Source organism: Montipora foliosa, chromosome 1 (assembly GCF_036669935.1).
Source record: "Montipora foliosa isolate CH-2021 chromosome 1, ASM3666993v2, whole genome shotgun sequence".
Lineage (NCBI taxonomy): Eukaryota > Metazoa > Cnidaria > Anthozoa > Scleractinia > Acroporidae > Montipora > Montipora foliosa.
The window spans coordinates 22407304-22434849 of NC_090869.1; the positions used below are offsets into that span (position 1 = coordinate 22407304).

Genomic DNA, 27546 nt, shown 5'->3' on the forward strand with positions numbered 1-27546 from the left:
GTGGGTATAAAACTTCAACCTGCTCAAACAAATAAATATAACAAACAAACAAACAAACAAACAAAAAAAACCATCGTGAAAACTTGTAAAGCATCTGTTCACTGGTTTTGATTGGAATCAAATGTGAACAACTATTCTACGATCGTACTTAACCCTATGGTTGATCCACAGTGGCGAGTTTCCTTTGACAGCATTTTAAATTTTCTTTTACTTTTTAAGAGACAGAGTGTAGTTCACTTTTAAGAAATGTGGCGTTCTTTTCCAGTTTCCAAGTTGTCCAAAAGAATTTCAAGTCAGGAGTCCACCCTTCGGCGTCTGGAGACAGAGTTAGATGACTCGCGTCTTTCCCAAAGCACCGTGCTGCGAAAGAACGAAGCTCTTGTAGCGGACCAGGAAAACAAGATGTTGATTTCGGAACATTTGAGAATAATGGATGAATGTCGGAGGTGAGGGCGCAGTGAGCTCCTTTTTCGGAGCATAATAGCATTCTAAGACGGATAGGCAGCCGCAGAGCATTTAGTCACGTGACTTTCGGTCATATTTGGGTACTAAACGAAAATATTCACTACTTGCGCAATCCCATAATACAACTCTATTACCCCAAAACTTTTGCATAACCATTGTTTGCAATTTTTCCTGGGACATGAAAATGTCCCAAGAGAAGTCGAAAACAATGCCTATGCAGATTGTTGGGGGGTAAAAGAGGTGTATTATGGGATTTGTGCAAGTAGTGAATACCCTGCAGCTGATAAAGTTGAATCGTCCGCATAAATGTGGCTGGCGTTTTCACAACCTGAGCGAAAGTAATCTTTAGGGTCTAGCGCCAACTTTTCTGTGAGTGGATGGTCGCTGAATTTGATTTTTAATCCCAGAGGTGAGAGGATCTCCTTGGTAGACCTATATTACCTCCCTAATGTCAAGAGAAAACGCTCTATTGAGAGGATATCATTAGAGTAAAACAGTGAAGCCTCCAAAACCCGGCGTGACGTTGGCAGGGAGGATTTCCCAACAGTGGCAATCTGGCCTCAGTTGCTGAAAGGCCGGATAAAGTTGTCCAGTGGATAAGTCACTATCCAGAGTAATATATAGATATAGCCAAGCGTAAAAGCGGAGCTCCCGGGTTATTTGTGTTCGGTTGAAAAGACCTCTGAAACTAATAACTTTTCTGGACTTTATTTATAGCAATAGGTTCTTTTAATATCTCATTTTAAAGGTTATAATATGCTTTTCAGTAAAAAAAAAAATTCAGCTTAAAAACCAAGTACTTTTCAGAAAGATAACCGTAAGTACAAAAATTCGCAAAAATATTGATCTGGCACACCAGACCAACCATTCCGGATAATCTGCAAGCCAGCGAGCCACTCTAGTTAGCCTATTAAAATAACACATTGGCCTAAATGCCAAAATAATTGGCCTAAATAACACTGGTTAGCCTAAACGTCACACCGGTTGGCCTACAGTTAGCTGAGGTAGCTTGCGGTTTGCCCTTATATTGGGATAAGGGATTTCTTGTTTGCTCGGTTCACATGGCCCCAAGTCATAGGAGTCATGCAAGCCATTACGGTTAGCCTAAATTACACATTGGCTAGCCTAGTTAGCACTGCAGTTAGCCTACAGTTCCTTAGGTAGCTTGCGGTTATTGGGATCAGGGATTTCTGGCTTGCTGGCGAGTACTGTATCCAAACTCGTTAGCTTATCACAAGCAGTAATGGAGGTAAATTTTTCTATTTGAAGAATCAAGTTTTATTAGACAAAGAAAAATAATTTGTTCATTTTTAATCTTCTCAACTGAAGCAAAAATAGGTATTCTGCCATAGGCAAGCATCTTATTAATATCCATGGTGGTATGGACACCTCTAGTTTAAGCAGACATTTCTCTGTTCTTAAGAAATGCCAAACTAAGTTTGATTGTCTTCTGTAACCATGAAATGTTTTCCATTAACGAACTTAAGCCTTCACTCAATACTCAAGATGACTCCATTGAGCTAAGCTTTTTACTTGATTGCGTCGTCTCTAGGGTAAACAGCATAATTTCATGCTTTAATTATATAAATATATTCGAGTTCATTTTAATTTTCATTGCTTGATAATGACGTAAGTGGAAACGTTGTATTTTAAACCTTTTTCAACCGTTTTTTTTAACCATGTTTAATATTTTATCGCAAGGTTTTATAGTGAACTTATATACAAAATCTCTTCTTATTAACCAAAACAATTACGAATAATTATGGTTTTGTTTTTCATTTTTTTAGTGTACTTGAAGATTTAAAAGCTAAAACAAAGCTGGAATCTGAAGACTATAGCTCTCGTTTACAGGTAAATAGTGGTGTATGGTAAGAACAATCCTTATTGGGGAGTCTCTACACACGTTCAGCGTGATCAGGCTTAAAGGGGTAGTGTCACGCTACTTTAATCAAACATAAAATAATCAAAACTAAAAGACGTCTTTGCATCATTGAAGACCAAAAAATAATGATGTAGTTTCGTTGCCAATGGCCATTAAAGTGCACTGAAGCTATTCTTTCTTGTTTGCAGCCAAGGATGGAGAGGATGTAAATGGATAGAAACTTGAAAAAATTGCCCAAAAATACATTTTATATCTTGTCAGTGGGTTGCAAGGAGCGATGTACGTGTGCGCTAATGTACTAATTTAGATTTTGACCAAAAAGCAACGAATTTATCATGACAGTGCCCCTTTGAGCCTGTATTCTTGTCCTAGCATCTCTAAAGAACTGTAAGTTGTTGTTTTGAGCTTCTAGATTACTTTTATGCTACAACCTGTTCACCACAGAATTTTCCAAGTATTCGAGTTGTCGAGTTTTCGAAATGGAATCGTGCTTGTCAATATGTCACTATGGTTAATTGGTGCTATTTACCCTTTCTCAAATTTGCTGTGAAAGACAATGAGATACTTGTGGGAACTTGGATCGTCTGGAAACTTTTCGTCGAGGTAGCCTTTCTTCGGACAGCTGCCTGTAGGCATATTTCGGTCATTCTTTATCGCGTTCAACAAACGCTAAAAGACGTACGTAATAGACCGAATGCAAAAATGGCGGCCAAAAATGTATTCTTTTGTTTATGTGCTAATTAGACTCACTACCCTCGCTCTCGAGCAACATTTCTTGTGTATTATGTCCACGCAAACGAGGCTAGCGAGTCTAATCCGCGCAAAACAAAATAATATTTTTTTGGCCGTTATTTATGCATTCGGTCTATGACAGTATACTACACACATTTGGAAGTCATTTGTATAATTTTCCACTACAGCGCGTCTTCGCAGAAATTGTTCGGTTATGACTGGAACGATACTCCAAAATAAGGAGAGACACTTCGTGACACATATATTGGTATAACATTTGTTGACATTACGTGGCAGTACCTGACAACCTCAATGTTAACCCGGTTTGGCAGATATACAACACTTTGTTTAGGCAGAGAATAACTGCTGGGTTTGGCACTGATCTCTGGTGATTAGGGTTAAGCGCTGACTCGAAGTGATTAGCTTTCATAAATTGTTCTGGTGACACGATATTTAAGCTTAGTAGAACTTTAGTAAGATCGTTTGGTACTTTATATGCACAAAATTAAGTGTCTCACCTTATTTTGGAGTATTCATTCTAATCACGACCGAAATTGTTCTCATCGTTCTGGTGTTATTAGTTACCATGCATTCCGTGCGGTCCGCCATTACCTGGCCCAAACTCTTACACATTTTCTTTCTTTTTTTCTCATTTTAGGCAATCCAGAAAGAAAAGAGTGATGTGGCCATTAAACTTGCAGGTAGTTTCCCGGGAAACTTGTTTTATCCATCGATCAAAAAGTTGCCCACCTTTTCTAAAGCATTCAGTTAAGTTTTTGTTGTGTTTACTTGCAGACACTGAAGCAAGGAACGCTCAACTGGAAAGAGAGCTTGATGCATATCAAAAGTCACTAAAGTACGAATGGGCATTTTTTTTTAAAATGAAAAGAAGGGTTTTAAAGAAATCCTCGGGAAAGTGTTTAACTTGGAAACAATCGGTGCTGCATGCAGATGCTTCTTGATTGAACGCTAATGTATAACAATTTTTGGCTGCGCTTCGTCTACAGGAAATCTGAACGTCAATTTCTGCTTCTTCAACGCAAGTTGGAACATATTCAGGAAAGAGAACTTGCCGCCCAGGAAACCCTGGCACAAGTCCTTACTGTGGTAGGTGTGACTGTGTCACTCTTCCTTCGGCTATATGTAACTCGTGGCCAGTCGTGTTTTATGTAGACGTAGTACAGAAGTTCGGGATTGTGGGAATAAAAATAAAACAGAAGAGAATTCGAAAAGGGACCTGGTTACCACTTGCTCCATAGACCTTTTTGAAGGTACGGCGGCCATTTTGATTTCTATTGTTTCAAATAGCTATTATGGGATGCCCAGGGGGGCAAACACATATTAATTTGCCCCCTGAGCATCCCATAATATCTTTCGAAACAATAGAAATCAAAATGGTCAGCGTATCTGCAAAAAGGTCTATTGCTTGAAAATTTGTGGGACATTCCCCTGACCATTTTTCTGGCAATTACATAACGTAACATTTCCATCCCAATAGCCCAAGACCATGCCAGTTGCTTTGATTTAAAATTCACAGAAAAGAGAAACAGCGTTTCTATGCATGTCGAAGTGCTGACCAATAGTATTTAGGTCTAAGCGCAAGTTTATGAGAAGTACGAAGATGTAAATTCTTGGGGGAAGGGGGGGGGGGGGGGGAGGGACGGGCATGCCGGCTGCTCATGTCCCTTTTTTTTTGGTAAGATAACGAAAGCCAGCGATCCACTTTGGTTTCGACCCTCGCTTCTTCTGAATCTCTTCTTAGTTGAAAGATAATACGTGATGTAAGCTGAAATACAAGGGGCATTTCAGTTTGACAGGTGGAAACCAGTCCCAACTATGAATCCTATACCTCTTCTCCCGCGCGTACATCGTTCATTCCGCCCCAGGCCACGCACATCTCCGGGTGTTTGAGACGAGAAGGGTTGAGTCAAATCTTGTAACATAAGAACTGATACAATTCACGAAGCTTTTTTCTTCTTTTGACAGGCGGAAAAAACCGCTGCTGAAAGAGACGACTACGTTCAATTCGTAAGTTCAAAATCTCCTCCGAGTTTTGTTTTTATGTCGTTATACTTTTTTAAGTGGGCGATTCCCTTTCTGAATACAGACCAAGTTGCTTAGCAGTTGTATCCATTCCCATTAGGCAAAGACACAGAAAGTACAACAGGAGAAAGCTGCATCCAAAATTCTTGCTGGGACTCAAAACATCAAGGGGCTACAAGAAAAACTACAGGTATAGAGTTTTTTTTGGACCACATGCATGTGTTTCACGCTCTTAATGCAGTTCTTGTACGATTTTTTGAAGGAAACACTCAGGGAATTTAAAACACATCCTTCTGGTTGCCTCAAATTGTTTTACCGTGTCAACTATGGATTCCTCTCTTTTGAAACTTCATAGTTTCTTTTCGGCCTTTCATAAGCTATCATAGTTTTTATGCCAAAGAAAATCCGCAGCCAACCGTCCGGTATTTCCTTCTTTGTAGGAATACAGGAGAAAGTCTACTGACAAAGTTGCTGTTGTAACAGGAAGGTACGTTCTTAGATGGGGAAATGGGAAATGGGTGGGAAATGCCCAGCAAGCATCTTTGATCATGTAACAAATAGAAAGATACTATATCGGCGCGTTGAGCGTTTTCACATGGTTTTTTTCACACGTCACGCGGGCCATGTTGGTGTTCCAAAACAAAAGAATGGCAGCTATGATGGTGTAACAAACTACTCCTCCGGGAATTGAACTCTGTTTTTATGCAAGCACTTTCTTTTGTTTCAGTAATCCAATATGGCTGCTGGTCACGTGAGTGAAAACGCTCCATATAGCCCTACATGAAAAAGAAACAACAACTTTGATCGAAAAGCTAAAAGAAAAGTGTTTGTATCAGAAAAAAAAAGAATCGCTTATTTTCACTTTCAAATTTCCCGGGCGCCGAGATCTTGAATAGCTAGAAAGCGTGAAGCCCGAGACGTTCTTGACGAAAATAAAAGTGAACACTTCGCATGTGCCAGGACAGTAGTCGCTTTAAGATAATTAACAATTAGTATATACTAAAACAGTGGATAGCGTTGAACGCGGGCGCTGATTGGCTCGTCAAACTCCGAATATCCTGTGCTATTTACCTCCCAGCAACTCGGGAAAAAATGGCGTCCCGATTTGCATCCGTGACAATTGAAGAAAACATCCCAATTAATTTTTTGTGCTGTATATTATCTCACTGTTTTAGTATATACTAAAACAACTATTCATCACCGAAGTGGAGGTGGCTAGTGGTGGATATTTAATATCCATCACTAGCCACCTACACTGTGGTGAATACTTGTTGTTTTAGTATATACTAAAACTGTGATAATATAGCACAAAAAGATGATTTGAACTCATTTATTCCTGCAAAGATTACAACATTTTCGGGCGCAAATTCCGCGCGAATTGCTTGGAGGTGAATAGCAAAGGATTTCCGGAGTTTGAGTAGCCAATCAGCGCGCGCGTTCAATGCTGTCCACTGTTTTAGTATATACTAATTAACCTTATCGTCTTGAATAGAGAAAAGATACTTAGCAAAATAAATGTGATAGCGTCAAGACAAGTTGAAGAGGAAAACTGCTCTCTTCTGGTTGCAGTTCCTGGCTCAAAAACGTCACGTGCTTAAGCTTCCTATTGTGACGTGTTACACGTGCCCTTTTGTTCTGACGAAGAGAGCTTCTGTTTCGTAAATATGGGGTAACCGTAACACGTTACAGTTATTCAAGATGGCGGCGCCTGGGAAATTTGAAAACAAAAACGAGCGATTCCCTAAATTCATTTTATTTCCGCTGCAAGTGCTCTACTTGAAAAAAAAATCAAACAGTTTTGATTGTTTTTAAGTTTAGATTTTGGTGGAGTGGAAATTCCCTTCATTGTTCTAAAAGTGACCAATCACAGAACAGCAATAGCAACCTTCAGATTAGAGGAATAGTGAGGAATAGTAGGACTACGAAGAGCATGCGCACTTTCAAAGAAAAAAAAAGGAAACCCTCCACCTTCAAACCTAATGCGCATGGTCAGAACTGTAATTTCGACGAGTGGATGCAGTCTTTGGTCAGCACCACTGGCCACTTTCAAGCCAGGAAGTCGGCAAATCACGGACTTCCGGCTCGTCTACGCACGCTCAGAAATTTGAAACAACAGTGGTTGTCAACGGTTACAAAAATGGACGTTCACTACGACTGCGCATAAATTGGAAGTGGCCAGAGTCCGTCTTCTTGGTGCTGACCAAAAGAAAAGCGGACTCTGGGGACGAGATTGATGCAGTCTTGTTCTTCAATCTAACGATGTCAGCCAGCAAAGTTCCAAGTGAAAACTGAATGCGCAGTAAAATTTCTAATCAGCAGTCGTTATTTCATATTTTCGATGGAAAATGCTCTAGCACCGCAATATATGGCATAACTGATGTGAATATTGTTTGGATTGCACAGCCATCTTATTTTCTTTTTCAGTGGAAAAAGACATTGGCACTTTAGCTTGTCTTTATGATAAAACAAAAACTCTTGAGTTCACGGTGGTGTTTATTTTTCATTTCTCTTTTCCAGGCTGCGGGAAAAAGAAAAAGAGATTAACAAGCTCAAAGAACAATACGAGGCCGAAATAAACAACCTCCGGGGTCAGGTCAGACAAAAGCAGCGCCAACTGGAAATCATTATTGGAGAAAACAGGTGAAATGACTATTTTAATATACCGGTAATCCGAGTTTTCCGCTGCGAGCCAACTAGACTAATGACGCTACTAGTCCAAACTGCGTTTACCACCGCCTCAATGCGCATCAAATGACGGGTCGCCTGCCTTTTCCTCACTTGCACGCGGTTGTCAGAAACATACAAGGTTAACAAACTTGTTACCACCAATAAACGTTTCTTTCTTCGTTCGTTTCCCCCTAGGAACGTTGATAGAGAACTGGAACAAGTGTGGAGGAACGCGGCTGCCGACAATAGAAGAATGAAGAACACAGTTCGAGAAAAAGGTGGCATGTTCGACTCGGATTCAGACCCCAATATCCATTTGTCATCCGAAGAAGGAGAGGCTGCATAGTCAGCAAGGTGAACTCGCAGCTGCACGTATAGTCTCCCTTCAATCCACAAGGGTTATGACAGTCGGGATTGTAAAGAAATCAAATTTCACCGAAATTGATTTACAACGATCTGAAACAAGCAGCAAGGATTGAAATAACCACTGATGTCAAGAACGTCTCCAAGGCATTTTGTTTAAATGTCACCTTTTTTTTTTAAATCCTTAACAGGATTGAATGTTCTCACCTTTTGATAACACGAAGTATGTCAAATAGCAATAATTTGAAAATGCGAGATTATAATAAAACGTTATGAGAGAAGGGCCTTGAGAAGGACCTTCTTGTTCTTTGTAACTTGGTCATTTTCTTTGGGATTTTATTGTTGTTGACTGGTCATGCGGACAACTGGCCTTGTATTTGTGTGCCATTTCCAACGACTAGCTTTTTGTGATAGTTAGAGATGAGGAAGGACAAAAATAAAATCAGGGGCTTCAAATGTGGGTTACTAACTCCAGTTACAGTAATCAGTAATACCCACTGGGTAAAATCCAATCAACTGAGAACCCATCTGTCATCAGTGACTTGTTTAAAACTTTTGTTACCTTTTATCTGAAGTAGAAGTCCTAGGGATACATTCTTTATTCATGCATGTAGTCCATAATCTCTCAACCCAGAAATTACCGGTGTGTTTCTTTGGGATGATCCGAAATGGTTCATCAAAGGAACCGATGAATCCACTCTGGGAAAGGATTCTTCGGTTCCTTGGATGCATCATGATCCAAGTGATCTTGAGTCAATGATCTTTTTCGGATCATCGCAAAGAAACGCACACAAGAAGTGAAGAGTTACAGAGACCTCTTTCATAATGGCGGCCAAATAAATTATTCTTTTGTTTTAATGCTAATAAGCCCTACTAACCTCGCTACGACGAACAAATTTCAAGAGAATATTTGTTTTAAAACGAGGGCAGTAGGTCTAATTAACATAAATACAAAAGAATGTAAAGTTGGTCGCCATTTATGAAAGTGGTCTATTACTACAGAGCTAGCAACTCGTTAATTTCAATCAGGCCATAAGTTGAATGGCAAATACCTGGGGGTTGTACCTTAAAGTTTGGCACAAGAAAATAAGGTTAACAACATTTACTATACCTGTAGACCTTTGAGACAAGCAACAATAACTATGATTTAAATTAGCTAGCCGCACTGTAGAATACAGTTTGCTACACTGATGATCATAGCGTGCATACCACTTGAGAGATAATAAAATTAATATAAGCCAACTTACTTGAAAAAGGTGATACAAATATCACAATCTCAAACTTTTCCATTAAAAGAATACTTTTAAACAGAATTACAGAAATGTCCATTTTCGTGATAAATACTTCATTCATTGTTATCTGTTTTCCTATCTATTTGACCAAATCCCACCACACTGTTTTGTTTGGCCTGCCAGAGTATGATGAATTTAAGCTTTTTGCATTTGTTCCCCTGTCAGGGTAACTCTGTTGTCATTTTGCCAAGCTGACGCAATAGCACCTTGCTGGGTCACAGCAAATTGTGTACTACATGGATATCTGGGAAAACAAAAACACAAATGTTAAAAAAATCTTGTCTGGGGTTTCAAGAATTTTATGCATAAATAAATATGAATTTCATTTGTACAGCTGATTCAATAAAAAGGAAATTTACTGACATCAAATTTTAATCAATGGTATTAACACGGAAGCAATTCAGGGGGGGTTAATTTTTTTGCTCAGGAACCAGCTGGCGACTCATGGAAAAAATTTGGTCGCCAGATCATAAATTTTGGTTGCGAACTTATTTAATATATGGCTTAAGTAAGAACATAATTTTAAATGACAGCACGAGAAAGACCTCTAAAGCCACTGTTGTTTTCGGCTTTTGTCTTTGGTTTGGTATTGGTGTTCTTTTTGGTTCTTTGAAATGGAGCGAAGCACAGAACGTTTTAAGTCCGTGTTTTCCATAGCAAGGCAAACATGGGTCCTTTATCCTTGCTTTTCACCTCTTCAAAACGTAGTTTTCTTTTCTCCTACGGCTTGCATGGCAAGTGACTTAAGGAGGCTCGAAAGGGTTTTCAGCTGAGCGCGCGCGCGTAAGCCACACACGCAATTCGTAAGCTGCTTGCGTCAGCTCATGATTCAAATGGGTCACCAGAAATACCGCTAATTTCGCTTACCTGTCTCCAATTCCTATATACATGGAATATAAATAGACATCTCCTATTCACGAAAACTACGAAAATTCTACTTAAACGGTTTAATTGTCGCTTAAATCCGTTTGTGTTGACCTGTAGCTCCACTCGCGCGCGGACTCGAATGAGCGGGTGACGCATGCGTAAATGCTGATCTTGTAACCCCCTAATTTTTCCTAATTTTGCAACTTCACTCGTTTATATCTCTGCTTCTGGACGGTGAATTTTTTTCATTTTTTGCATGTTAGCTTAGATTAATTTAAACCGTTTGTCTTTAAAATTTAAAAAAATTCTGTAGGTGAAAAAAAAAATTAGAGTCACAATTCAAAAAAACTTGTTTTTCTGAAAAACTGACCTACAGATTTTGTTGAATTTTAAATATTTTAGAAAGTATTTCTAACATTATCTGGTAACGCTGAATGGGAAAATTTCACCGTCCCGTTTCTTCAAAAAGGACAACATATGTTGATTTTAAGGCTCAAAGAAATGCCTAATATCGTTGCCATGGTAACATTATTTTGGAGGAAAACATAATGTGAGAAATCTACGATAGGTACTTAATACCCTGGCCAAATTTCGTCTTGATATGATTGCCCTAACTGTATCTAAGGACAGAATATGTTTATTTGTTTGAAAAAAGGAGAAACTATTTCGAGCCTCCTTAAGGAGGCTCGAACCAGTTTCAACGCTTCCAAGTGACGCTCTTATTAGAAGGATCAGCGCCACAACGTTGTATCATGTATTGGCAATATGAAACACGAATTATTGCTGAACAAGATACAGTCACTATTGTGACGTAATATGTCACCGTGGCAACGGGCAAGCCCTGTAAAAACACCCCTTCCCCTTAATTTTGAAAACGAACTCGGTGAACTCCATTTTTTATTTCTGAAAAGTAATCAGAAGGGCATGATGAAACTTTCTGTCAGGTGGATTCAGAGCCTCCTTGATTTTGTGATTTTTTTAAGGTAGCTCTGAATTCTCTCGACAGAATTTTTTTAAACTTTGCCGAACGTTTCATCGAGGCCTTCTAATTACTTTTCAGCAATAAAAAAGGGGAATCACCTAGTTCGTTTTTGAGATATGAGCAACTAAATCCAAAATTTAGGGTGTTTTTGCTATGCTTTCCCGTTGCTAAGGTAACTTATTACATTACAATGATGATCACATCTTGTTTGGAAATAATCCGTGTTTCATATGGTACCATAACATCGCTGTTACGTGATTCAGTGTTGTAGCGTTATTCGATCTAAACAGAGAGTCTTCTAAGTGTTGAAACCTTTTCGAGCCTCCTTAATACTACAATTGCTCGGCCTAGGCTCCCACACAACCAAAATGCTCGTACCGGTCTCCGACCGGGATAAAATGAAAGGATCGGCTCGTACGGTTTCAGTAGCCTTTAGAATCAGAGGAACTTGGTTTCTTAAAGTACTTTTTCTACCGATATTTATCTCCATTTATTAATCACCTTGTGTAGTCAATTTTGCAGGTGTCCGCTTTTTAACAGAGGTGACAAGTTCTCCAACCGTACTTTACGTTAAGGATACAGGTTTCTTTTTGAAGGTTCCATACAAATTTCAAACTCATTATGTCAGGGTCATTATCAATATATTATCGATATCAAGCTAGTTCCGAGGAGCTCCTTCGGTAATTTGGCTAAATGTATGTTTTCAGCTTTCACAACTGACGATGGATTTAAATTTTCTATTAACCTTCTGGCTGGATCTTCGTCTTCCGGCCGCAAATGCAAGAAGTGCGCCCACGATCCCATGAAGCCACTAAAACAATTTGGCGCCTAGTAAACGCGTTGATCGAAGTATCGAAGTACATTCAAGGCTGCCGTCTAAGAAAATTTTAAAGGGGCCCTCAGAGCTAAACGCTGAGAACTTAGGAGCCCAACATATGAAGTGAAAGGTGTTGCTGTCAAAAATTAAGGCGCCCAGAGCTATTCTTTGGGAGCCCCAGGCTACCGGGCTCCTGTTAGGCAACAGCCTTGACATTTTTTACTATTAATTCACAGTGTGTGAAACCGATTTTCTAGTAGTATTTAGACATTATTTTAGTGGGGAAAGAAAGGTTAGTCGTTTTCTAGCTACCAGCTACGAATGATTTCATCATATAAAGATTCAAATACAGAGGTCGTCTACTGTTTATCCTGGGTTACCGGACAAAACGTGATTCGCCGGCTGGCGACCACTTCTGAAAATCTAGTCGCCAGCGACTCAATTTTTGGTCGCACTGGCGTCACCAGTGTGAGTCGCAATTTCGAGCCCTGTCTTAACTACCGACCGTTGCTATGGACCCCTTCCAATAGTCATTTCTCGAGTCTCTTTAACTCAGTCTACAGTTCTCCTTTTTTGCCAAGCGTGTTCTACTGAACATTCTTTGTCTGGTTCAGCTCACAACTATATTTGGTAAATCATGTGACCAAAACAAAAAATGCCTAAAAATTCAGCGAGTTAACTATGTTGTTCACAAATTTTTAATCCAACAGTATGAGAACATTTTAAAACAAAATCTGTAGCATGGATGTTTGACAAAAAAATTTTTTTCAAAAAATATTATGATGTCATAAGGCCCTCCTTTGATACACTTTTCAAAATATCAGTTCCATTTTTTCTCCAAATAGAAATTCTATGCTACAGTTTACAAAAAATGATGCCCAGGACGGTTCCCATCTGGTGAAAAAACCGCCTCTTCCTTTCGCTTCCTGAGAGTTTTTACATGTTTTTCACTGAAACGCACAGCAGAGGCCGGACTAGTTTCGCGTGTATGGAATGCCGTTTGTATAAAAAATACTCCGTCATATATGACTTATCATTAAATATATATAACTTATTGCTCTTCAAATAAAACATCTTAGCTTATACATAAAACTTGATACACAATATAAAACTTGTCACGCCATATAAAACATGTTTGAAAATAGAAAACTTGTCACACCATATGTAAAACTTGTTTGAAAATATAAAACTTGTCACGCCATATGTAAAATATAACTTGTCACGCAATACGCCTATTAGAACCCAGTACCGCGCCAAATGGCGAGAACGAGGCGATGAACTTGAGTTTCCAGGATTAGCAAGATGGCTGGCTACTCACAGAGACCTCGTTGAGAGACTATCAAGTCTTGCTGATGGTCTCAGAGACCACAATGGCGTGGAAAGGCAAAGAGGTAATCAAAAGGACATAAATGAGTCACTGTCTTGATTATTAGAGCAAATTGAGGCAATCACCGTCGGCAGCCTTATGCGAAGTCACCATTTCAACAGCTCTGCGCCACTGATGTCCTTATTAGAGAGATTAAGGAGTCAGCACCACTGCGAGCCGGGGTTCAACTCTGCCCCGGCCTGCATGTGGGCTGAGTTTCAGTCGATAGGGTTTTTCTCTGAGTACTTCGGTTTTCCTTCCTCATCAAAATCGACTCACAGCTAATCAACATCTAGCTGTGGTGCTGCGCTCCGACTTAAAAAATGGACTGTATAGCGGCAGCCAGAGGCGCCTTTGTATGCTTTCAGCCCGATATCGTGAGCTGCGCCTTTTCGCAATTCACTCCTCAATACTTATTATTATTATTATTATTATTATTATTATTATTATTATTATTATCGTGTTTACGTGAAACGGCAAACGCGAAATGGTGGGCTGCTGCTTGTCATAGAAATTATGTTATTCCAACTCGTCTCTCTCTTTTGAAATGTTACTTAATATCTGCTGCTAACAAGCAAGAAATGAGCTCATATCAAACGAGTTTCTTCCATTTTTGGCAAAACGCAAACTTTAGTCCGACGTTTGCCGTAAACGCTATGCTTAATTTCTTCATTGCCAGCAACCCGGAACGATTTGCTACAAGTACATGTAGAACAATGAAGATGGGCCTCAGTGATCATGATCTGATCTATGCTACATGGAAGCAGAAGACTACTAGACCTCGACCTTAGCTCATTGAATATCGTAGTAAGAAGGGCTTCGACAATGATCGTTTCCTAGCTGATCTTGTAAAATTCCCTGACATACTACACATATCTCCGATGACATTGATGATATTTGTGAACACTGGTACCAGCTGCTCATAGATGTAGTGGACCAAGCGGATGTCATACAAAAAGAATTATATCCGGGGAGACAAGCTGCCCTGGATAACCCCTGAGATCCACCACACTTCAAGCTCTTTTCAGACCGCGTCAAGCCACCTCTGGAGTATTAATTACAAGAGAGATGAAGTTGTCGGGTTTAACTATAGATCGTCTTCATTGTTACGTATCAAAAAAATAAAATCGAAACCGTTCAATGAAATAAGCTAAAAACTTGAAATGTTGTAGGAGACAAATTCATAAATCACCTCACCAATTCTCAGGTCTGTGCGCTACAGCGTTTCTGAGTTATTTGTGGAAGCGTTTCACAAAACGTTATAGAGTTTATAACCCTGAAAACTCAAGTTCACCGCCTCGTTCTCGCTCTTTGGCGCGGCACTGGGTTCCAATAGGTATATTGCGTGACAAGTTATATTTTATATATGGCGTGACAAGTTTTATATTTTCAAACAAGTTTTATGTATGGCGTGACAAGTTTTACATTTTGTAGCAAGTTTTATGTATAAGCTAAGATGTTTCATTTAAAGAGTAATAAGTTCTATATATTTAATGGTAAGTTTTACATAAGACAAGAAGTATTTTTTGATACAAACTGCATACCACACGTGTGCGCCTTCTGATTGAAGCAATGTCAGATTTCCATCGAAAACGGTACTTCAAAGAACCATCCAAGGCATGCAATCTTTTGTGGGGCTCTTGACTAAAAAGCTTCCTTAGCAACCATTGCCTTTCTGTAGTTAAGTGCCACCCCCCTTAAGCAACATTTAATAGACCAACCTTTGAATTGCAAGCAATCATATTTCCCTAGTCATCGTCATCATCAGAATCATCAATGCGTTTCCTATTGAACTGAAGATTTTCGGAAGCAGTTGAAATTAACTGTTGTGCATTTGGCAATTATTTTTTGTCTTTAACCCATTGACTTTATACATTCAGATTCTACTCTAATGCCAGATGATTTACTTGTCAGTGGGGGTGGGGGGGTGGGGAAGTGGTTCAGGAATCAATAGGTTAACAACCTCTACATCTACTCAAAAGCTATCTCCCCTTCAAATGCTCTCATCTCAAAAACAAGATTAATGTAATACTCCCTATTTTTTACAGCTATAACATGATTAGCAGGTTAAGTCAAAACTCTTGGCAAAAAGCAAAAAAGAGAGAGAGAGGGAAAGAGAACTTTTTGTAATGGATTCAGAGACACCTGCACAATGGAAAGTTAAAGGGTTTCTCGCCTTTACAGTTTTTTTTTGACAACAGATTTCTTTACATTTGGATTAATATTGGAAGACATCTCCATAAACTAATATGAAAGCATCTAAAAAGAAAATTTTAGTGGCATTAGGATAGTAGACTATGATTGTCATTGTGTTGCTATGGTGACTGATTCTATGATAAGAGTATTAATAGCAGCTCCATCTCCATACCTTCACAGTGGTTTTCTTTTGTGTTTTTTCACTCACATCCTGGAGAAGACTGATCAACTGAGACTCTGACAACTATAATAAAAAATGTTATCAGAAGGCCATCCTAAGCTGTGATACAAGAAAGCTATGAAAAGGGACATGAAAGTCCTTAACATTGATGTGAAACCAGCTGTGAGAAGGTCTTGCAGCCACTGACCAGGTGGCTCAGTTGGTTGAGCATTGTCCTACTGTGCGGGAGGGTGTGAGGTCAAAACTCTGGTCAAATCAGCTATCAAGGTCTTTAAATAACTGAGGAGAAAGTGCTCCGATTCTAATGTCATCAGCAAAAAAAGGATTAGACTCTCCAGTCTTTTCGTTTAAGGATGATAAAATGTAAGCGTTAGGCCCCATATTACAACTCTTCAATGTTAATAACCCTGTGGGACATGAAAGATCCCACGCAATAATTATTTGCAAAGAGTAGGGAATGGAGTTCCTAGTGTTGTGCTCTGTCCTGTGTGGTATATCATGGTTGGATGGGTAAAATTAATGCTCAGAGATATTAGACACACCAAGCTACTGTAAAATCTTAAGGTAGAGAAAGATATGATGATGATGATGATGATGATGATGATGATGATGGGCAGGAGGAGATGTAACAGTAGCCTGTGCACGGGTTCTCCATCTCGAATGGTGCAAGATCAACAGAATAAGAAGTAACAGAATAATTATTACCGGTAATTAACTACATTTATTATTCCACTATTACATCATTTTACCATATTTGGTCAAGAGAATGCGCAAAATATGAGACGGTGATACACGGTAGTGTCACAGTTTGACTGGTTTAGAACAGAGCAAATACGGACAGAATGGGAGTTTTTCAATGAAACAAATTGTTTTCAACACGATGCAAAGCGTGAGAATTTATCTTGTCACTCCTCATTCATTTATTCAATCAAATAAAGGACATTTGGCTGGCTTTTTGTGCTGTTCATACCATTTGCATGGGAGGCACAGTGGCCTTGTGGTTAGTGCGCTCGACTCCGGATTGAGTGGTCCGGGTTCGGGTCCTGGCCGGGGACATTGTGTTGTCTTCTTGGGCAAGACACTTTACTTTCACGGTGCCTCTCTCCACCCAGGTGTATAAAATTAATGGGTACCGGCTTAGTTAATGCTGGGGGTAACCCTGCGATGGACTAGCATCCCATCCAGGGGGGAGTAGAAATACTCCTAGTCGCTTCATGCTACAGAAACCGGAGATAAGCGCCAGCCTGATGGGCCTTCTAGGCTCGTAGCAGACTTTACCTACCTATATCATTTGCATGCACCCTCAAGGACAGATGGTGCATTTTCCTAAAAACACTCTTTAATACCAAATAGAATTGTCTAGTGGAATAATAAATCTCTTAGTGGAATAATAAATCTCTTAATCAATGGTTTAACATAAAATACTCGCGGACATTTTGGTCACTGCTCACACTTTTTCTCACCCCTGTGGGACTCGGAAAAATACTACACAACTTGCAAAATATCCGTGTGTATTAGAGTGTATGAGTTAAACTATAGAATAAGATGTATGCATTTCAGGATTTAGTGAATTATAAAAATTCTGAACCTTGGTAGAATAACTCTGATTTGAATGCTCTTCAAAAGTTTCCATAATCTCAAGTGGGTTTCTGAGATTTTGGCTCCAAAACTGCCCAAAACCCTGCAAATTGTCATTTTCAGGTGTGAAGACCTGAATGCTGACTAAAGTTAACATCTTTTTTTTACCTTTCCAGCTATTTGGCCAGTCCTAGCCATTTGAATCAACATACTTTCCATCATTTTCGCTTTCTCTGGTTTAACAAGTGCAATGCTGTTTACTGATGAAGTAACAAAATTATTAATATCAACTTGTCGTAGTTTCTTTAAAAAGATGAAATGCAGGGGAAATAATTATTATAACCAATAATAATTTATTGATAGCCTCAGAAGAAACAAAGAGATCTTTGGTCCCAGTGGTTGCCACGTACTACCGGTAAAATAACTTCATGTAAAAACGAATCTTCCCTGTTAACAGACATGCATATTGAATATCAAACTTGAACCCTGGATCTCTCCCTCCCCTCCCTTGTTGCAGCACTTAGTAAGTCACTTTAATTAAAGGAGATGTGTCAGGGAATAGCAGTTAATTTCGAGTACACGTAGTGTTACTGATTACTCACCCCTAGTTCTCATGCAACTTAACTTTAAGCCAGAAATTACTTTAAAAACACAAATCAAAGCTTTATAACAAAAAAATTGTCTGTCAAGCATACATACATGAACCGGTAATTAATCACTCACAGAAAAACTATGTTCCCATTAACCCTTTGATGTCCAAACCGGCCGAAACCGGCCAGACTTAGTATTTTACTCTGTCTAATGCCAGACGATTTTACTCGTCAATGGGGAACTCCTGGGCGTCAATGGGTTAAAGTTTGAAAAACTGTTAGGCTGAACAGTTTTCAAAAACCTCAATAAGTATTGCAATCCATTTTGAACTTCAATTTTGCCCATGTCTGCCTCCTTTTGCATTTGCTGTTTTATTCAAACCTTCCTTCAGTGTTTTGAGAACTTGCTTTGATTGCAAGTTCCCAGTCACTAAATTTGGATAAATTTCGTGACAGAGCCTCTTTAATGATTGATGCTTTCCCTGAGGGAAAATACCTGACAACTGACCTCCTAGGGGTTGTGGGGTTAGGAGTGGGGTTTATGTAAACAGCTGCAACCAGGGTCTCCCAACACCAAAGGAGGAAAAGAGAAGAAGTTTACGTGGGAGGTTAGTAACTGTATATAAACATGCACAATAATATTAAAACTTACATCTTGCTCTGGCACCCTGTTCTAAAATCTGTGACAACATGCTGTTTCTCATTTCAGCCTCCCTGATGGTATGACAAAGTTACATGCTATCATTCAGGTTAGAAACCAACCTGCTAATCAATAAAAGTATAAACTGTATCCTGCTTGAATCCCTGGAGAGTTGACCTAGATGATGTTGGAATTCTCTGTGGTTCAACAGAGCTCAACAAGGGTAAGGTCTTTGTGTCAAAATCTTCGTGAACAGCGGAAGCAATCAAAAATTAATAACAATCAAAGTGGTTTGAATGTTGGAAAACTAAACTTATTTTGATCACAAAGCTATGGTATATTTTATTGAAGCCTATGCCAGTTCCTTGAGTTATTCCTGATAATGCATTATGATGATGATGATGATGATGATGATGATTGTTATTATTATTATTATTATTATTATTAATATTAATTATTTTTCTGTAACATTTCTGTTTTGCAATGATACAGGTGTATACTCCCTTTGCTTTCATTGATACACATACCCACAATAATTAATAATTATCTCTGTATGCTACAATCTTGGACAAAATAAAATGAAAAATTAGTACCGTATTTACCCGTGTATAAGTCGACCTTTTATGGCCTCAAAAGAAGCTCCAAAAATCGCCCTCGACTTATACACGGGTCAAAGATTTTGAGCCAAGTTCCAGCTAAGTAATTTATTCAAAATTAACATAATAATGTTGTCCTGGGCATAACAAACGCAGTGGACAAAAGCCGACAAAAGACTTCAAAATGAAAGTAAGCAATTTCAGTTGAAATGAAAAAGATTGTAGCTGTATAATTTTCTTACAAGTACAAAGTCTATCTATCAACTGCTTTCTTTAGAAGATGTAAAGATAACCATACTGATAACTGTACTCTCAATCTTGGAACCTATCCTTGGCTTGCACCTGACGTCTTTGGCGGCCATGTTGGTGTACTGAACAATATAACGAAAAAGCCTTTTGGGAATTTGGCTCTATTATTATGCAAAATGCGAGCAACATTTTGCTTTTGTTTTGTACACCAACATGGCCCTCTCATAACGTGGATGCAAACCGAGTATACTCTATATGCAGTGGACAACTCTTCCTTTTACTTTGTTACACCATCTTCCTACGGTGAGATTTTCTTCATTTCTCGCCTAGAGTTAGGTCACAAAGTACTTACTCCAAAAATGAAAAAAAAATTGGGGGTCACCGACTTTGGAAAAATGCCTTAATTCCGAGAAATCGGCCATAATAGCGAGATGTTGCCTCATCTGCTCATCTATCGAAAATCATAAAAATAAACTGTTAGAGAGGTTTCCATGCATAGGTTTTTAGGAGTGGGATTTTAAGATAATTGCATGCCGCAAGGGATGTCGTAAACAGTACAGTTCATCCTTGACGAGCATTTTTGTAAGCTCTATCCGTTGCAACCACTACCGGAATTTGATGGCACGAGGAAAGAAAATGTTTCAAAAAGATAACTTCTTATGGTGGGAATTTTTTCATTTCATCATATTTTGTAGATATTAAGTACAGTAAGTGATTCATGATTAAAAAATAGGGGTCACGATGATCTAAGCCAGTAAAATCAATGTGATTTTGCAAAGCTCTTGGAAAATGTAGTTTGTCATGTTTTTGCGTGACCTGCCAGGATGCACTGGAACCCAAGAGAGGATTGATCGTTGAAGGGATGAAAGGCTTTTACCGAAAAAAAAAAAAACTTTCTCAAGCATAGCAACGAAGTTTTAAGCAGGTGTCATCTTCATTTGGTTGGTGTTTTGTATAATATCTTTCCATTGCCATCATGCTTATCTTCTGGAGTGCGAAATTTAATTGCTGGTTGTTTCCACACAGGTCCGCACTATTCAAGCGGACAAGGACAAAAATACTGCTCTATTTTCACGAAAGTAAAGGAAATGAACTTCAAAACCATGCATTCATTTTGAACTTAAGTTCGTAGGGTAATAAAAACACTAAAAAAAAAAAACAGCCGCCTTCAATTTATGCAACGGTTCGTCCCCGAGTTTTCCAAACTTTCAGCCACTACTCAATCAGCTACCTTTTCCAGAGCTTTTCCACCCTACCGCTCACTTCTCTTTAACGTTTCATGATGATTTGGAAATAAGGGTGTCATTCTTTTGCCAGCCTGGAATTTTTTCCCTGGCTATTTTGTTGCCATGTTATTTTGACTAATGCTTGAAAAATATTTATGAAAGTCAAGTAGACTAGTGCACAACTGATAAAACAACGTGAATATCAGTCGTGCAGTAGTCTACTTGACTGATCACAAGGCTGCTGCCTAAGAAAATTTTAAACGGGCCCTCAGAGCTAAACGCTGAGAACTTAGGAGCCCAACATATGAAGTGAAAGGTCTTGCTGTGAAAAATTAAGGCGCCCAGAGCTATTCTTTGGGAGCCCCAGGCTACCGGGCTCCTGTTAGGCAACAGCCTTGGATCATGATCTTCTCTGATCCAACGCTGTGCAAGACTTATCGTCCACGCTTTTTGCAAAGGTTTTAAAACCTCAACTTCACTAATGCTCGAAGTAATGCGTGACATATTACAGTCGCGTTACCTGTGCAGTAACGTTGCGCACAAACAATTAGCGTGAACGTCCTTAAGTCTAAGCACCCATTTCAAATGGCGCTGATAAACAGTATTTAAGTCTAAGTACCCATTTTAAAACGGTTAGCTTTCAATAACTGTGTGGCTACATCGTTCAAGGTTAGGGTTAGAATCTGTAATAATCATTCTAAGAGGACTACCGTATCACGGTATGAATAGCAGATATAGGTTGGTGTACGGTTCCCGTACGAATAGCCACTGCCTAAAGCTTACATGTACCTTTTGCCCGATTGAATATTATTGGATGGCTAAACTACAGAATACAAGGCCACTCTTTTCTGAATCATGGTATAATGATGATGCTCATTTGTGATATGCATCGTTCTTTGAAAGTTTCTGACAAATCTGAATTTGGTGGCCCTGTGCAGCCCTGAATTCCGAAGTTTCTCCAAGGTGAATTAATAGATCGACTGATCAAATGCCTTTGATTAACGAACCTTTTTAAGGCCTCTTGCTGTTGCTGCATTTGAGCCGTATTCTGTCCCTGGATTTCATAGCAAAGCAAATCAGATCATGATTGGAATAAAACGACGTACTACGAAGAGGACTCACCCCATATTGCGTTTGAAGCTCTTCCAAACGCTTCGCCCGAATGGCTGCCAATTCTTCGTCCGCCATTTTGATAAAAGCTCTATTGCTAGGTAACCTGGCTTAGGCGCAAAAAAAAAGGTTTAGGGCTTCGCTCTTATTGTTATTCCTCTCTGAGGCCCTCCTGGGGAGGGCCTTGTTCCCTTTTCCCTATATGAGTCAGTACGCAGCTATTACAACTGCTCTTCGGGATTGGTTAAAAAAAACAAAACAAAAAAACAATGGACACAAAGAACGATACAAAAGAAACAATGGACTACAAAGGGATCCAATGAAATTAGAGGTTGTAAAGAACTGCGTCCTATCTTGGAGACCATTGCACCATTGTTATTTGTGTATCTACTGAGATTGGTTGCAAAACCACCTACATACATTTTACACACATTTTTATTAATCCTTAAAGTCGTATGACTATACAGGATGCTAAAACAGTCAGCGACGAAATAGAAAAGGGGGACATACCTATAGAAAGTAACAGAAGCTAAGAGAGAGTAATAAAGTTCACTATCACCAACTACGATAAGCAGTCACAGACTGCAACTTAGCAGTGGCCTGTCTCGTAGGTCTAGTAAATATTGGTGGTATTGGTACGAGGGAAGCTAACGATCCGTATTCAGTTCCTGTTTTCTTGAAATGAGAGGGACATGTTGGTTTGAGCAAATGGAAGCGATGGTTTCTTTTGTGTTTCGGCTGGAGCTAGTTCATTGCAGAGCGCGTTAGCACTCATCTGGGTAAAAAAAATCATAACAAAAGAGCTTGCTACTGGTTTCATAGTGTTCAAACAATAGTCTGCTAACGATTTTGAGCGGGTACTGTATTCACCAATAATAATGGAAAACGGCAATTCTTATTATTTTATAAGTCACCAACGACAGTTGAATGTAGAGAATTCAGATACTAGTGCCGGTATTTTGCCTCATTTCAGGGCGACTTTCGGGACCACTCACACTTCTTCGGCGGTTCTTTTCACGTTTTAGGTTTTATTTATTATATGCGCAACAGAATATTGGGTTTCTGATTGGTCAATGACGAATGCATAAATAGGTTATGGAGGGCAGTGTGGAAGTTGCTATGAAAACACGGCATGGAGTATATAATAAATAGAAAATCGTATGAACTTGCTCGTGCACTTCGTGATTTATGGTCACTCGTGATGTCCTGAAAGTTTTCAAATTACACTCGCCTACGCCTCGTGCACTCGTGCCCACAAATCAAGAAATGCACTAGCGTCAGTCATACGATTTCCTACACGTTTCAGACAAGATTTCGAACTGAAATGAAACTGACCCAATTGTAGATTTGCTTATTGATGTCAATTGGGATGAGATGGTTTTTAAGGTAAGCAGAATACCTTTAAGAAATGTACATATTTAAAGTGCGCGATTATATAGACGAAAGAGAGAAATGATCATCGCACTTGTCTGGACAATTTAAGCAATTATCTCTTATAGACACATGAAAATTTCCGGTGGCACTAAGGGGATCCGAACCGATAACCTGTGCGAGGCTGGTGCAATGCTCTACCAACTGAGCTATGAAGCCACACAGGGTAGGCGGTCAATTGTGTTCCCTTGAATTAACTCGTTGAAAATAAAGAATACAGTTTAACTGCATTTTTCCTTTGTAACAATTTTTTGAACACTTCATTTATGGAAAGCCATAACTTTCTTTCGTAATCTTTTTCTTTTGGTCTTGAAGTTTTGTCTTGATATTTTGGAGTTTTGTCATAGTGTACTGTAGCGACCTTATTATGTGGTGTGGCTTTGTCATTATGTGAAGTGGTTTGATAGTTACTCGTTATTTCCATTATGATGTGACAAGGTTTGAACACTGTTTGAATGGTAACCGTTACGTCACTCAGTGTTGTGTTTCCATCATGATGTGTTGCGGTCTTCTTTTTACGTGCGGTCTTTATAATCACGTTAACCGAGGAGAAACGCCAACGTCATAAAAGAACCTCACCACATAACATGTAAGCAGCACATCACAAGAAGACCTCAACACATCATGATGGAAACATAGCACGTAAACCATCAAACCTCGTCACATAATGACAAAACATCACCACCCAATGACAAGCCACGCCAGTTTGCCGGTCAAACGAAGCAAAGCTCATTCTAGTTCTACTGATACACTGATAATGTAGACCAGTGGCCGTGAACAGGCATGGAGCAGTGGTGGGAGCACTCGCCTCCGATCAGGGTTTGATTCCCGGACTCGGCGTCATTTTTGTTGCTTCTCTACCCCGCCTCAAGAGGTTTTTCTCTAGGCACTCCAGCTTTCCCCTCTCCTGATTTGGTATGAGTCTGTACATTGTCACCAACAGGCCATATTCGTATTCGTATTCTCTAGAAACGAGCATAAAGGAGAGGCTGATGCTGGAGAATCTTCTCAGATACCGATTATTCAGTCATTTCGCCCCCGCATGAGCCTTTATCGCATGTTCGTTCCAGTTCAACCTTGAGAATACAAATAAGTATGGGTTATTGACCAAGCGTGAGGTCAAGATGACTGGATATTGGCCAAGTTCTTTTTTTGCGTGTTTATGGACCAAGACGAAGTCGAGGTCCATAAACACGCAAAAAAAGAACGAGGCCAATATCCAGTCATCTTGACCGAACAATCTTGGTCAATAAAGGATTTATTATATGACTTAAAACACCAAAAAATGATCTTTGATCTTGCGGGACCAAGCGAGAAATCCCGAGCGGGCAGTATCGCTCCATCTTGCCCGCTCGGGTAGCCAATCAGAGCGCGCGATTTGGTTCATCTTGCCCGCTCACGGAGCTAGTCATATAATAAGGTCTTTTATTGCCCCAGGTTATTGTTTTTGCCATCCAACATGGCCACCATGACGTCACATGCGAATCAGCAATAGCAATTTTTATTATATCTCTCAGATAGTACGCGCGCTGTAATTGGCTAAATTAGCGGGCCGTATTCTACAGTACGGCCCGCTAAATTTAAAATTTCGACAAAACATCATGTAGCGAGTTTTTCATGTCATTTCTGTTGCATAAACTTGTACTGAAAACTGTTTGAATCTTGCAAGCAACTATTTCAAACTTAACAGCCAAGAAGATTTAGTTTTTGGGAGTTTGGCACGGCATTCTTTGTGGCAGTTGAACCTTCCGCTTTACTTTGACTAGTTTCCTTGCCCGCGCGCCGGTTAACCTCAGAGATACAATAAATATCTTACTAACCCCGTTTTCTCGGTCCGTACTGTAAGTTACGGATCCTCGTTTTTTCCCGTTGATTTATGGCCAGCGCGCTTCGCGATTGGGCCATAAATCAATGGGAAAAAACTCGGTCAGTAACTTACAGTACGGACCTCGAACTCGGTTAGTAAGAGGTATATCTAAGCACCCTTATCTTAAGTAAGCGAATGTGAGGATGACATTTGCGTATTTAATGAAGGGTTTTACAATTGAACCCACTGGGAACTCGGAAAAATCCGAGCCCCAGATGGGATTCAACCCCACGACCCTCCGTGATTAAGTGAGCATCCGACTAGATCACGGAGGGTCGTGCGTTCGATTCCCCAATGGGGCTCGGACTTTTCCCAGTTACCGGTGGGTTCAATTTTAAAACCCTAATCTTGCCAATACACTGAATAAACGATTCTTAGCTATACCCCAGAGGAGGAATGAGTAGTATCCCATAAATGCAAAGCGATTCCTTTTATATTATCAACTGAAATCCTGACGTGATCAGTATCTTCCAGCCACAACGCGGAGGTTGTTGTTCTTACAACAGACCTTGATGTCAAGGTTTCGGCTCTTAACATATATGTTATACCGTTCAATGATTTTTCGTGTGCTACATTGAAATGTAGGGAAGCTCACGTGAGCTACAGCGAGTGCTTGAGTGAACGATGCGTAATACCCGAAGTTGTTTATAGTCGATCTGTGGATGTGTACCTCTCCCTTGCTGGTTCGAATTAAGTATTCCTTCGTTCAACTTAGGTAATCCAAGAAAAGTGAGTTAAATCTGAAGTGCAATCGCTTTCAAATGCAATGGTGGTCGTTATACACCTGTCACTGTAAACCCCCACCCCACCCCCCACCCCGGGGAAACATGGGGCATGGGTGGGCCTTTGTGGGGTATTTGACTCTTTGCCTTGCCCGAGGGGGTTGGAGATTAATTCATTTTGGCCTTTGCTTTTCCCTATGGGGTGGGTGATAAATACATTTTAGTCCGTTGCCTTGTCCGAGCAAGAAGGAGTAAGGACACTTCAATAAACCGGTTGGAAAGGGCTCAGAATACGCACCGTAGGAAGTAGCAAGGATTGACAGGCCTACACAACTCCTTAACGGTTGAGACTTTTGTACCGTATTTTCGGTTTTTGATCTCTTTGAAGTTTTGCTCTTACGAGTATGTCTTTTAGGGATTTTCCCCTTTGAAAAGATATGAGTGGTGGTTCTTTGAAAATTTGCCGTGGAGAAGGCGGTTTTTGTATGAAGTGCCAATGTTTCAATAAAGTACGTTTAAGGTTTGGCACTGCCGGGTGATACTGTGTCCGGCAAAGGGCAAGATATCTTGAGGGATTTCATTCCTTTGTTTCAGCGCTGATTTCCTTTCTGTGAATTTGAGGTCTGATAGGATTGCCTCAATCAGACGTTTTGGATAGCCTCTAGCACGGAGTCATAATTTGAATTTGTAAATGTTCTTTTCAAAAGTTGTTTTTGAAGAATTTGCTTCTTAAGGGCTTCGCCCTTCACGAATCCTTTTTTCACACCAGTTGTCCAGTGACAGGTGCATCAAACTGGCTTATTTAGATAAAATCTTCGACTCCGAAAGTATGAGAAAATGTGGGTACTCCTGGGTACTTCTCCGCCAGACATATCGTTTCACCATCGATCTGCATCAGTGAAGTCCATATTTGGAAAAAAACTCTAATCCACAACTGTGTAAATTTGTTTATTCATGACCTCTCTTCGGGTCAGTGGTCACATTGTGAAACAACTACATTTTGAATTATCAAAATATGAGTTGTCTTCCGTAAGTCTTGATGAATAAATGTCAGACATTAAATACAAAGTGATGAAGCATTGACAGGCACAAAGCGCTCACCATTCACCATTATTTGCTATTCCCATTGGAACGAGATGCCGAAAAGACGTCTGGGATACTATTCACTTTTCCTGTGTCTCTACCCTATTGGGACCCTCCTAAGTGGAAACTTGACCTACCTTAAGAAATTTAAAAGAGAAATTTGACCTTCCTTCCTTCGCAGAAGAATACAAGTCATTGAATTTGGGGGGTTTCTCATTTGAAACGTCCTAGATTGTTGCGGTAGATTGAGCGCTGCCAAGAGCCCGGGCTCTTGGCGCTGGCTGCATGGAGACGAGGATTTAACTAACAAGTTCTTTGGACAAACGTTTACTCCAGTTATGGTTTTCAAATTCCACTCAGTGATCGAGGATTTTAATGTTGTCGTCGGAATTATGATGCAGGGTTTTGGACGCAACACGTCGTAACACATCGATCGTTTGGAGAACTAGGAAAACCCTTCTCGATATTCATCCGCTTTCGTCAATACACCTTTTTAGCTTAAGACAATTGACGTCAAAAGGTTTCCGAGAGCTTATTGTGTGAAGAGGTCATACATGAGATTGACTCGACGAGATATTTAAACAGGCTTCTTCTTGCGTTG

The 27546-nt window shown here is 39.7% G+C and overlaps 2 protein-coding genes across 2 annotated transcripts in view; one reads left to right on the forward strand and one right to left on the reverse strand.

Annotated features, from left to right (window-relative positions):
• The window catches only part of LOC137993487 (trichohyalin-like), a 26340-nt gene extending 18205 nt beyond the window's left edge, over positions 1–8135 (forward strand). Inside the window, exons 14-23 of the mRNA XM_068839384.1 lie at positions 266–446; positions 2253–2316; positions 3738–3780; positions 3875–3935; positions 4087–4186; positions 5066–5107; positions 5223–5312; positions 5563–5609; positions 7640–7762; positions 7985–8135. Coding sequence (XP_068695485.1) covers positions 266–446; positions 2253–2316; positions 3738–3780; positions 3875–3935; positions 4087–4186; positions 5066–5107; positions 5223–5312; positions 5563–5609; positions 7640–7762; positions 7985–8135 — 902 coding nt within the window. The remainder of the gene's footprint in view (positions 1–265; positions 447–2252; positions 2317–3737; positions 3781–3874; positions 3936–4086; positions 4187–5065; positions 5108–5222; positions 5313–5562; positions 5610–7639; positions 7763–7984) is intronic.
• Positions 8136–8733: 598 nt separating this feature from the next.
• On the reverse strand, positions 8734–21939 carry LOC137993491 (programmed cell death protein 5-like). The gene is made up of 7 exons (XM_068839397.1): positions 21855–21939; positions 21740–21786; positions 18674–18735; positions 17600–17691; positions 15845–15916; positions 15198–15269; positions 8734–9688 (listed from the first exon to the last, which is right to left on the reverse strand). Exons 1-6 carry the CDS (start codon positions 21918–21920, stop codon positions 15225–15227), a joined length of 384 nt encoding a protein of 127 aa, XP_068695498.1. The 5' UTR covers positions 21921–21939; the 3' UTR covers positions 8734–9688; positions 15198–15224.
• Between the last annotated feature and the right edge of the window lie 5607 nt (positions 21940–27546).